We start from the raw sequence: 13,256 nt of genomic DNA on the forward strand, positions 1-13,256 counted from the left end.
CATTGAAAATTAATTGAAACTAAAACAAAGGCTTATCCTTCATTGCTGTAGAACTTGAAAATCTCTCTTTGGTCATGGAAAATAGGGTTTTAGCAACGGAAATATCTATTTTTAAATACCATAAGTTCGTCTTTCTTTAAAAATAAAAATACAAATACAAATAAAAAGTCATCGAAAAATCCATTTTGAAAAGGGCCGTCGCAGCATCGACAGAAAACCAGTGATAGTTGAGCATAATTTTCCTTCTTGAATGGAAAAAAGGAACAAAAAAAAACGAAAATTATCATTAGTGGAAATCAACAAAAATATTAATAAATATGCTTCCAAAAATACAATGCAACATAATTTTTCAAAACAGTTTAATTATAAGATAAATGAGCTTATAAAATGTTTAATTAAAATAAATTTAGCCTCACATAATTTAAATATAAATAAAAAATTAAAATATATAATTTTACAATAAATAAAAATTCCAGGTTAATTAAATAAATATAATCAAAACCCTAATAAAATAATATAGACGGTGTTGCTTTAAGAAAACTGGTTCATGTATGATTTTACAAGTATAAATTGTTGGTTAACATAATGATCGAAGAAGTTAAACCCCACCATCTCCTCCAGCAGCTTCTTAGTCTTTATTCGCATATGGAACAATAGACAACACGGGGTTTGCTGCAAGAAAAAAAATATTGATTCTTTAAGAAGATCAATCGATAAAAAAAATAATTCACAGAAAAACAAAGCAAGAGAACATCATAAAACCTGTCGATTCTGAACCATTTATAGCACGTGAAGAACGAGCACGCCTCCTCGGAACATGATTATCATCAAATGATACAGGGGGCTGAAATGAAAATTGAGATATGGCAAGACCCTCTTGCACAAACTGTGGGTGCTCACCAAGGTACCTAGGTGCATGTATGGCGACTTTAATTTATCAAAATATATGTTTTGGATTTAATTACATATATTGTAGTACATCGGTTATTTATTTGGTGTTTAAAGATCGAAGGATACCTATTAAGTTCCACCGTTGAACGCAATCTCTTGTTAGATGGTGTCACATAATACCTGTTAAGATACAACACAACAAAATGCCAATTGTTGATCATAACAATATAGATGATAAATCGCTCAAAAAATCTTATCTCCGTGCAAAATCAACAATTTCTTGTCGAGACAAAATCATTCAAGTATACATACACATCAGCAAATTTCGCGCCTCCTTCTGCTCGAGTTCTTATAATCCGTTGCCAGCCCTTAGGTGTCCGAGGAATGTTGGGCTTGTCCATTGCCCATACCCAGTTTTGATCCTCCTGCTTGATATCAGATTCCTTCTCACATGATATATCAGGCTTCCACTGTCTGGCTATATCACACGTGAAAGGTTGTTCATTGATTGTTTCTCTTATTTCCTCATATTTCTCCTTCGACGGGATGAGCCTCCACTTTGAACACGAGGCGCACTGGACTGTATATGCCCTGACAGATTCCCAAACCTTATTTGCCGAGCTGCTTGGACTTTGTTCCATTTCAAGAACTGCCAATAAAAAGGGAAGAATATTCTATAGTATCGGTGTCACGATTCCGCATTAATCAAGTTACTAACTAGAAAAAAATAAGAATTAGACCTGGATATTGTAACAAAACCTAACTCAATTGTACATAAGCACATACCTAGTTTGAACATAGAACAAATGAGCACGGCCGCTGAATAAATTAAATTAAACAAAAACAATGAAGGAGATAATTATTTTGCCTTAGAAGTATGTGCTGTTGAATGGTGTCCCCAAGAAACTGATCAACACAAATACTTTCTGTGGAAAATCTGCAACTGTAGCATTTTTCTAGTTCTTTTTTCCTGTAAATTTCATATGTTTACTAAGAAAAGGCCTCTTTCAAGCAGGTAGCATACCACCATGGCAAAAAATCGTCGATGAATAAATATTATAGTATGGACTGTTAATGTCATAATTTAAATCAGCCAACATATTGTTTTATCATATTATGATCATCAAGAAAATTTTCTAGTAAAGCAACCGCTAGCATCAGCAAATAATAAGCCTTGCCTACCAAGAAACCAAAGATGAAAGATAACCAAGACAATATTATGATCCTCTATCTGAAAAACATTAATGCTGCTTGTAGTAATCTCTACTCGGTCATCAAACAAATTATAGGTCTTCAACAAGTCAAACAGACATGCTGCCTATTTCTCTAAATCCAGCATCAATTGGGCATGTTTAGCTTCAGTACCATTACATTATTTAGATTTTTTTTCTAAGGGTAGTACAGATGCATGCGGTGGGACTAAGCATGCAATATAAGTTCATGTATTTGATTGCAAGAACTAAACCACACAAAATGCTCATTGAATTAAAAATACAATATGAGAATATAAATGCTAATATGTTCTTGAAAACTTTACAACCAAAGAAAATACATATAACTCGGTGCACGCCAAAAATTTTTATACAGTTTTTTTAAAACAACAATTCAAGTTCTTCACAGTATATCGTAGATGCCTAGTTCAAGATTGACAAGTTTTCCATAGCAGTGTATGGTTAAACAACGAAAATTTGAGTTGCCTAAGCCTTGCGCAAAAAAGAAAAGACTTCACAAAGTTGCATAGACTTGACATATGACATTGCATCTATACTTAAAATATTTAGCAAAGGGAATCAAGATCTAAAGAATGCCCCCGACCAACATATGAATGCAACACATAGTTCAAGTGTGGAAATGCCATCTACATGACGCCAAGCCAAGGATAAGCCAACTTTGTCATCAGTAACGAAGGGAATGAAATTACAACCTCATTAGCCATATAAATGTGTTGCCATAGATGAACAGAATGAAGTAAACTTTGAAATAAGACGTAAGTGTTGCTATTTGGTAAACTAGCAACAAAGCTGTCAACATCAAAGTTGACAAAAAAACTGTCTGTCGAGACTCGAGACGCAAAAAAGATGAAAGAATCTAAACATAATGACAAACTAGATCGCGAAACTTCATAAGTACTCACATTAAAAAATGGAATATTACTAAATTTTCACTCATTAAATAGGATATCCTCTCCAGTAACTTAAGAAAGTGGAAAACTGATAGCCGAGTACTGAAGAAAACGAAAAAATAATTTTAAAATAGAACAAAAATTGAATCGTAGACCAAAAAAAAAACAAAGGACTTTAGAACCTATGACTTATAGGAACGGTCATAAACCTCTTCAGAATTTTTTTTAGTAGTTAAGTAACTGACCAACTGTTTCTATAGATAATGATTATATGTTCAATAGCATTGGTTTTAGTAATCGATGCTAAGACTTGCTGGAACCACTTGTAACACGGATAAACCGCTCTTGTAAGTTAGTCGGTTGTCTTTAACCGGTGCATAAACAAACTCAAGAAACTGGAGCAGTTTCAGACCACGTGGAGTGGATACAAAACCTTAAAGGTGTGTAACCATATATACAGCCGCACGTGTATGCCGGTGTGCGCTTAATACATCGGTCTACTTTTACCTTCCTCTTTGCTGACAATGAAACTGATCAGAAATCTTTGACGCTAAATTCCCCCATAATTTCCATGCCAAAGATGCATATTTTTCCCGTAAAAATTACAGTTCACATTCTATTTCATATGGATAAAAGGAATATCACATTGTCATGATGTCATCTCTCCCGAAAAGCATACATGCAAATTGAAAATTTTAAAATGCTGTGTATGCTACATCAAAAATCAAATTCTACATATACATGCAAAAAAACGAACACTCTAAATATAACCGTCAGTTTTCGTATGTCACTAGTTATTCAAAAATCAGAAGAATACATTCTTCAAACAACGATATACACAAGTACACAACCAAAGTTAAAATAAAAACGAAAAGATACACACTTTCAACAAATTCATAAACTGGACATAAAATCACAATCACACACTTGCATGTGTACCTGGGTTGATCGATAAAAAGAATGAATAGCTTAAACATCCCCAAGAAAAATTGAAGAAAAATAATATCCACAACACAATGAATTAATTAAGAAAAACCCAGTAGTAATAAAATGATTGAACGCAGAAAAGGAAGCTGGAATGATACCGGTATTTAGATCAGATGAGAAATCACGTGGGTTCTGATCCGGGTCTTGGGGACAGAGCTCAAAAAGGTAGAGGCAGACGAAGAAGTCGGGGATACTGCTAGGGTTTAGTAGTAGGGTTAGGGCAGCGGAGGAAAACAAGGAAAAGGAAACAAGCTAGACATTTGTGAATTTGATGATGAATGCGTGTCTTATATAAATATTTAAATAAATTATGTGTAAGGAAATATTATTTTTAAATATTAAATTTTGATTTTTTAAAAACCAAAATTGTAAATTTCTCTAAATAAAAAGTAGGAATCCTTAAAAAGTAATATATATATATATATATATAAGCAGAGTTTTTACCAAAATAAAAAAGTTTCCGCCCAAATTATTTACTAAAAAAATACAATATTTAATTAGTTTCATTTAATTTTTATTTAAAAAAATTGGTTGAGTATTAAAAGTTATAACTTAAAGAATGTTTTCCAACGAACAATAAATTACTATTTAGTAATCATAAATGTTTGACCTCAAATGTATGTTATTTTGAGATTACCTTAATTTGAAATAATTAATGCGTAGTAGTTTTCTTCCAATGCCGTATGTATATTGTATCTCTTGGTCTGCCTTCTTAAAATTCAAATAAGATAGTCCAAGAAAATTAAAAGAGATATATTCAAAAGGGTTTCAAATATATATTAAATTACCATCAATAAACATGTCTATTATTACCCTCAATAGTCAAAATTTTTGACATCCAATATATGCAATTCGAGATTTCCATAATTTAAAATAGTTAATGCATGGTATAATTCTGTCAAAAGCACCCATTGTATAATTTTTTTCTTTTGGACTACCTTATTTGAATTTTAAACTATAAATAATGCACTGTTGCATAGCATATTGTAAATCAGTTTTATTCTATATATCTTACTAAATTTATGTACTCCAAAATTGAATTCTGAAATAACTCTTCTTTTCAGCACCATTTATGAGTTGAATCCTTCCAAGTTGCAATGAAGGTTTAAACGTAGATTTTTTCGCTATTATGAACTACATAATTATAAAAACAACGAGAATAATGAGACATTAAGTTTGAAATTTGTCTTTCATGGTCGAGAAGTAAAAAATATTATTATCATATTTGTACAAAATTTTAATTAGTATGCATTTGCCAATATAATAATTTTCTTCTATATTACAAAGTTCACATATACAAGGTAGTATAAAATGTCACGTAATGGAAAAGATTAAACTAATTCTAAAAAAATACACATCTTATTAGAGGACACCTTATAAAATTTATTTGCATTGTTTTGGAATACATATAGTAAATGTTAATAAAATAACGTTTTGGTTTATACACTAATTTACTTATAATCATATATTTCATTTTTCTTTAGGCATATTAGGCTGGTGTATACATTATGTATAGATTTTGTGGATAAAATCATAATCTATTTGGATAAAGATATTGATTAAGCAATTGTTATTACCTACAAATTTGTCGAACACGTATCATGTCACAAAATTGTTTGTGAATGAGGATTTAGACGGAGTTACTGAATTTTGGAAAAAGTATTTCTCATTAGTTTTATTGAATTTGATTTAAAAAAATTTATTTATCACATGTTAAAAAATAATAATATATAACTTCTCGGAAATTAAAGAACTAAATATATATTTAGGTTGGTAATCGATATTAATACATTAAACACGATAAGAACCATGTCATTACCTTATAATAATACAATTAATCGACATACATTGTATTTAAGAAAGTTTTTCAAAATTAACGAAAAAAATATTTTCTTATTTTTATTTTTTTATAATTATATTATTTTTTTACAATTTAAATATATATTATTTTTAAAATAATTAATTTTTAATAATATCATCATATGCATTGCACGGGTTAAATAATATTTTTCTAGTAACAACACAGATTTATAGAAAATGTATAGAGAAAATATATAATTCTTTAAAATTTAAAAGGGACAAGGGCAACCGAGCCGAACAGGATGGATTTAATCGGAGCAAATATCTCCGATTTGGTTAACAGCCATGAAGTTTATAGAAGCTCCATTTTATGCCATAAATCTGACTAATCTTATGACATAATACCCAATGACGGCGTAAAACAGGTGCGTGAAATATGCGGTGGGAATATCAGATGGTGAAAGGGTTTCTGGTTACCACGAAGGCCAGCATGCACCTTTGATGCCACGAGACAGCGGCGGGGGCGATGCAGCATCAGAATGTGCGGAAGAAGTTGAGATATTTGGGACTGATAAAAAAAAGAACCATGGGTACAATGAGTGAAGGGATATTCTGAATCTTCATGATTCAATTTAGATTCTTGGATTGATTGATGATCTCATGGCATAATGGCCAAAATATTTATAGATGCACGGAAACTTATTATGTATTGCAACGTAGACCACATTGGCCATTCTCATTAAAATCGATGCCAATAATTATTTTGCGTCTATAATCCACTATTTGAGTTTGGTTTTGTATATTGTTAAATTTCATTCATAATCAACTATCTTTATTTTTTTTATTTTGATCATTTTTTCGATATATCGCTGACGTGATTTCGAAGTAGCGTTGAGTTGATCCTAGGGTGGCGTAATGTGTGTGGTTACTCCCGATGAAAATAGCAAAATTGCCCAAATAATAAAATACAATAGTAAGATTCAATTTCTCGCCGATGATATCTTTTGATACACATTGAGTAAAGTTTTGGGCACAGTAAAATTTTATTTTGACAATATAGACTACCAAAATTATTTAAAAAAATCATTTATCAATTTTAAAATTTATATAATAGAATTCATCCTAAAACATTAATGATATTTCCTAGTCAAGAAAATTGTAAAATGAGTACATAAATATTTGAGAAGTCAAAATGGAATATCTAATCTATCAATTTGCGGCGCGGCGAATAAAGTAATTGTTGTCTGCTTGATCGGAAATACGTGTTTGGAACATCGGAAAGCCCTTCGTGTATATCTTTCTGGCTTTTGCCAACTGTCTTCTTGAAACTTTGGTAACTTTTTTGTGAGTTTTTGAATGGTAAGATTCGATTAAGGCTTTGTCAGCAATCTCCGGCTTATAAAAATGTCATATTCTAAAATTTAATTTTTCAACAAGTATTAGAACAATATAATTATAGATAACAGTAATGAAATTGGTACGAAATCTAAAAATAAATAAGATAGAAAGATTTAGACGTATGTACAATTTTTCTTTCAAAATATCAACTACGTTGTTCTTGGCAAGCAAAGGATACTAATTTTTTTCCCGACAATAAAAACTAACTTGGGACCTAATTAACACATACAAGTATGAATATAAAATGAAAATGTAATTTTTGCGAAGAAAACTGAAAATATGCATATTTTCCATTTCCAGATGTCCGAAAATAATTGTGAGGCCCAATATCATTAGCCCAGCCCATTTTCCAGATTTTTATTTAAATTACCCAAACTCATTTGATACAAGAAATCTGAATCGCTCATTTCCAGAAATCCCTTCTCTTCCATTCCAGCAACCCGTCGTTCTCATCTTTCCTGCATCAATCGCGTAGCGCCGCCCTCGGTCGGAGAAGTAGCCCAGCAACTTAGTAACATTCTTCCTCCTTTCTATTAGAGTATTTCCTGCCATGAATCGGAAGTTATCCAGTTCGATCGGTTTGATTTCCAGCAACTGTGTGTGAGCTTCGATTCGGATTTAGGTAAGGTTTTGGCTTCGATTCTTGGTTGTTTTTGGTGGATTAGTTTGAATAAGTGTAATATTAAGCTTTTCCCCTAATTTCCAGCTCGTTTTTCAGATCGTGAACAGTGTTTTCGGCGACATTTCCGGCGAGCCATTTTCGCAAGATCACCGTTGTGTGTTTAAGCTTCGTTTCTTGAGGTATTAAGCTTGAATTCAGATTTTATAAGGGTTTTATAGGCTGTCCGAAATTTGATTTTAACCGCTCCGATATAAATTGTTTTAGTCAGTTGGGATGCGTTATATTGAAGTGTATATCGAATTAATTTATATTGTAGGTTATAACGTTGGACAAGTTCATCCGATATTTCTTAAGATTTTTTGTGGTATTGTAAGCTATAGTTGAGATACACTCAAACCTATATCATTATGACGCTTATATTGGCGTGTAAGAATATTCGGTGAATGTTGTTTGCTATTATGTGCTTTGAATGTTTATTCTGATGCATTCATGCATAAATTGTATTGGCATAACATATTGAGTCTTGACTCCTTTGACGGCTATTTATGATGATTCTGTTGAGATATATTGAGTCATCAGAGGGACGAGTGGGTTAGGATTAGCCACATTCCCATATGATAGCTAGGGACTAGCGACTTAGCTACTCGCATTCCCGATGCTACGTGCATGGACGAGCGGCGATTTGATGCTGCATTCCTGGCACGGGTGGCCACTTTTACTGTTGATGATGCTATTCGTTTGGACTCCATTTGGTATCCGTTATTCCATTGTTACCATTCATGCATCGCATAGCATTGCATTTACTTGGTATTATTATATGTCTTTTATATACATTGTGATTTCACTGGTTTGTCGTACTGGGGTCCGATCCATGTTTTCTTTTGTTGTTGTGGTTGTTTTTGATGCCATAGCAGGTCATTCCAGGAGTTTTGACGTGTCTGATGGAGCGTCAGCGAGTGGTACCTAGTCAGTTGGTTTGTGTCAGAGTTCCCAGATATTTATATATATTATGTGGGTTTGATACATTTGCCAGGGAGATGCCCTATGTAGCTGTATGGTTATGTTTTATGTTGTTTGGAATTTATTTGTGGTATGTTGTGTCTAGTCCTGGCCAGTGCGGCTGTAGAATGTTTGTTTGGTTGATTGTGAACCTGTTGTTATTTTCGAGTGTATATTGTTGTTGTTGTGTTTTGAAATTTTTGGGATGTCCTACTCACGGGGAGGTCATGCCGAAATTTCTGTAGGCCCAAATGAACATCTTAAACTCGTTTTCGTTGTTTACACCAATTAATCCTTGTTGTTTGGTAATTAAATATTAATTAAGAGCACGGGTCCTGACAGTTTGGTATCAGGGCGTAACTGGGATACGCTCGAAATAGAGTCTAGGACACTTGAGTTTAGACACAAATAAAATGATTGTGCATGTATTTGATTATTTGCTCTTACTTGTTTATATGTTTTGAATTAATTTAATTAGCATGACTAGAGCGTTAGTTTAAGTTTATGTTCTTATACTCAACCGATTACTCTGTTTCTGCCTGTGGATTAAATCCTTATGTCTTGTAGATGGCACCGGGACGTAAGGGTAGAAAAGGAAAGGAAGCTGTTCAGGAATCTGAAGCTCCTAATGTAAGAGGACTTAATGAGACTGATTGGGGAAGACGAGGTCGTCGTCCTCGTGGTGAAGCACGAAATGTTAACGTTGAGCATGAAGTGGATCAATTGACTAGAGGAATGGGTGAAATGGAACTTGTGATATCTCGATTTCAGAACATGCGTCCTCCTCGATTCCTTGGGAATGAAGATGGTGAGAAAGCTGTAGCATGGTTAAAAAGTATGAAGCGTTTGTTCAATATGTTGGATTACACTCCTGATTTGCAGCTTCTGTTGGATATTTGTCAATTAAAAGACCGAGCTCAGTTATGGTGGGAGACTACTGAGGAAGCTCTGAAAGAATCAGGTGAAAGAGTTACTTGTGATGTATTTTGCGCTCAGTTTGCTCGAGAGTATTCACCGCTTTCGTATTATTCGGCCAAGGAAGCTGAATTCAATAGATTGACTCAAGGTAATATGACTGTAGTGGAGTATGCCTCTCAATTTTCAGCACTTCTTGCCTATGTTCCTCATGTTGCTAGCAGTGATCGGAACAAGCTATCGCATTTTATGCAAGGATTGAATCGAACCATTTGCACTTTAGTAATAGCTGGAGCACCTGTTAATTATGCCGATGCTGTAGAGAAAGCCAAGAATGTGGAGGCAAGTCTACTTTTGGCAGAACCACAATCAGTTCAACCAGGTTTTTTTCAGAGTTTCGGAGGTAATGTGCTGATGCCAGTTGGTGCACTACTATACCGTCCTTTACTGTCGTATCAGCCTTCGCAGTCTTATCAACAACCAAAGCAGCAAAACTTTAAGGCCAAAGGAAAACAGTTCAAAAAACAGACTCGTAGTAGTTCTTCTAGTTCCAGCAGTCAGCATGGAAGTTCAGTTGGGTCATTGGGTGGAGTAGTTTGTGATCGTTGTGGTGGTAAGCATTTCAGTACTCAGTGTACGGGAGTTCATGGATCTTGTAATATCTGTGGGCAAGTTGGACATTACGCTAGAGTATGTCCGAATGCAATAAGACAACAATTTCAGCAACCTCAGTTTGGTCAGGGTTTTAGAGGACAGACAAGTAGACCTTTTGTTCCGACTCAGTCTTTTCAGCAATCTAGCTATCCTCAGCCTAAAGGTTCGGTTCAGCAACGTTTTCCCGGGCCACAGCAGGCTCGAGTTCATGCTCTAACTCAAGATCAAGTTCAAGACGCACCGGGCGGAGTTATCGCAGGTATCTGTCTTATTTTTAATCATCGTGCGCGCATACTGATAGACACAGGAGCATCTTATTCATTTGTATCTGTTGTATTTGTTAATGAGCATGAGATTCTACTACTCCGTTGATAGATACTGTGTCAGTCTCTACTTCTGCCGGTGTATGTTTGATGTCTCATGAGATAATTCTGAATTGTGTGATTAGATTCGATGATAATATTATGATAACTAATCTCATCAAGCTAGATATGTCTGACTTGGACTGTATTCTGGGAATGGATACTATGTCTAATTATCGAGCTACCGTTGATTGTTTCCATGGAGTTGTCAGATTCAGACCGTATTATGGCAGTAAATGGAATTTTTACGGTAGTGATTCACAATCACGTATTCCATTAGTGTCAGCAATGAAAATGTTTAGAATCTTGTCGACAGGAAATCAAGGATTCATGATCTATGCAATTGATGCAACACAGGGAAAAGATTTGAAATTTCAGATATTCCTGTTGTCAAGGAATTCCCTGATGTATTTCCCGATGAAATTCCTGGATTTCCACCCCAGAGGGAAATTGATTTTAGCATTGAGTTGGTGTCCGGGACAAATCCTATTTCGAGAGCAGCATACCGTTTGGCTCCTGCGGAATTGAAAGAACTCAAAGAGCAATTACAGGACTAATTGGAAAAAGGCTATATTAGACCATGTATGTCACCTTGGGGAGCTCCGGTATTGTTTGTAAAGAAGAAAGATGGAATGACGAGAATGTGCATTGATTACAAGCAGTTGAACAAAGCTACTGTGAAGAATAAGTATCCTCTGCCGCGTATCGATGACTTGTTTGATCAGTTGCAGGGTACGTCAGTGTATTCAAAGATCGATCTTCGTTCTGGCTACCATCAGCTTAGAGTTCGAGAGGAAGATGTTCCGATGACAGCATTTCGAACGCGTTATGGGCATTATGAATTTTTAGTTATGCTTTTTGGATTGACTAATGCTCCTGTAGTTTTTATGGATTTGATGAATCGTGTTTTTCGAGAATTTATAGAGAGATTTGTTATTGTCTTCATAGATGACATTCTGATTTATTCAAAAACAAAGAAGGAGCATCGAGAACATTTAAGTTTGGTTCTCCAGACACTCAGAGCAGCGCAATTGTATGCAAAATTTTCTAAATGTGAATTCTAGCTAGACAGAGTAGTATTTTTGGGTCATGTTATATCAGCTCAAGGAGTATCAGTGGATCCTAGTAAAGTGGAAGCTGTTATCAATTGGCCAACATCGACAAATATTTCCGATATTCGCAATTTCTTGGGTTTGGCAGGATATTATAGGTGTTTTATTTAAGGATTTTCTATTATAGCAAGGCCTATGACTCAATTAACGCAAAAAGATCGACGTTTTGTGTGGACTGATGAATGTGAGTCAAGTTTTCAGACTTTCAAGGAAAAGTTGACAACAGCTCCAGTGATGGCTTTGCCATCAGGCTCAGGTGGATATGTTATTTGTTCAGATGCATCTCTAAATGGACTTGGTTGTGTTCTAATGCAAAATGGGCGAGTGATTGCATATGCTTCTCGTCAGTTGAAGCCGCATGAGACCCGATATCCAGTCCATGACTTAGAGTTGACAGCCATTGTATTTGCATTGAAGTTATGGCGTCATTATATGTACGGTGAGCAGTTTGTGATTTATTCGGATCACAAGAGTCTTAAATATTTATTCTCTCAGCCTGACTTGAACATGAGACAGCGTCGATGTATGTAGTTGCTTAAAGACTTTGATTGTGAGATTCAGTATCAACCAAATCGAATAATCTTGTTGCAGATGCTCTCAGCAGGAAAGTTCAGAATGCTATGCTGACATCTTTGACTATCTCTAAAGTTCACGAGCACTTGGGAACTTCAGGATGGACTTATCAAATCAGTGGAGACTACTTTATAGTGTCATCTATTCAAGTTGAGCCACAGATTTTATCCAGCATCAAAGCAGCACAGAAGACCGATCCGAACATTCATAGATTAAAGGAATTGTCTCGAACAGGTCAAACAGAAAAGTTTAGTGTTGCTTCAGATGGTAGTCTGCGCTTTAATGGTAGACTTGTGGTTCTTAATTTGATAGATCTGAAAAAAGCCATACTAAGGGAAGCACATTGTAGTCGACACAGTATTCACCCAGGAATTCGAAAGATGTATCATACCTTGAGAGCTCATTATTGGTGGGAAGGTATGAAGAAAGATATTTCTCATTTTGTGGCTAAATTTTTAACGTGTCAACAAGTTAAAGTCGAGAGAATGAGACCTGGTGGATTGTTACATAGTCTTGAAGTGCCGTAGTGGAACTGGGAGCACATTGCTATGGATTTTGTGACTCATTTGCCTCGTTCTAATCGTGGTTGTGATACGATTTGGGTGATTGTTGATAGATTGTCTAAATCATCTCATTTTACTCCGTATGATCATACTTGTACTTATATGAAAAAGGCGAAACTGTACATTGATCATATAGTAAGATTGCATGGTGTGCCAGTAACCATAATATCCGATCATGATCTAAGGTTTGCTTCGAAGTTTTGGGGAAGTTTGCAATCAGCTTTGGGTTCAAAGTTGGCTATGAGCACTGCCTATCAC

At 34.7% G+C, this 13,256-nt stretch overlaps 2 protein-coding genes across 2 annotated transcripts; one reads left to right on the forward strand and one right to left on the reverse strand.

Annotated features, from left to right (window-relative positions):
• Window positions 1-524: 524 nt before the first annotated feature.
• On the reverse strand, window positions 525-4,226 carry LOC142529957 (methyl-CpG-binding domain-containing protein 2-like). The gene is made up of 5 exons (XM_075635687.1): window positions 4,099-4,226; window positions 1,204-1,540; window positions 1,018-1,071; window positions 763-908; window positions 525-672 (listed from the first exon to the last, which is right to left on the reverse strand). The coding sequence occupies exons 2-5, from the start codon at window positions 1,530-1,532 to the stop codon at window positions 629-631; spliced, it is 573 nt and encodes a 190-aa protein (XP_075491802.1). The 5' UTR covers window positions 1,533-1,540; window positions 4,099-4,226; the 3' UTR covers window positions 525-628.
• Window positions 4,227-9,386: 5,160 nt separating this feature from the next.
• On the forward strand, window positions 9,387-11,307 carry LOC142528492 (uncharacterized). The gene is made up of 2 exons (XM_075633539.1): window positions 9,387-10,647; window positions 11,108-11,307. The coding sequence occupies exons 1-2, from the start codon at window positions 9,387-9,389 to the stop codon at window positions 11,305-11,307; spliced, it is 1,461 nt and encodes a 486-aa protein (XP_075489654.1).
• Window positions 11,308-13,256: the final 1,949 nt, after the last annotated feature.

Source organism: Primulina tabacum, chromosome 16 (assembly GCF_025594145.1).
Source record: "Primulina tabacum isolate GXHZ01 chromosome 16, ASM2559414v2, whole genome shotgun sequence".
NCBI lineage: Eukaryota > Viridiplantae > Streptophyta > Magnoliopsida > Lamiales > Gesneriaceae > Primulina > Primulina tabacum.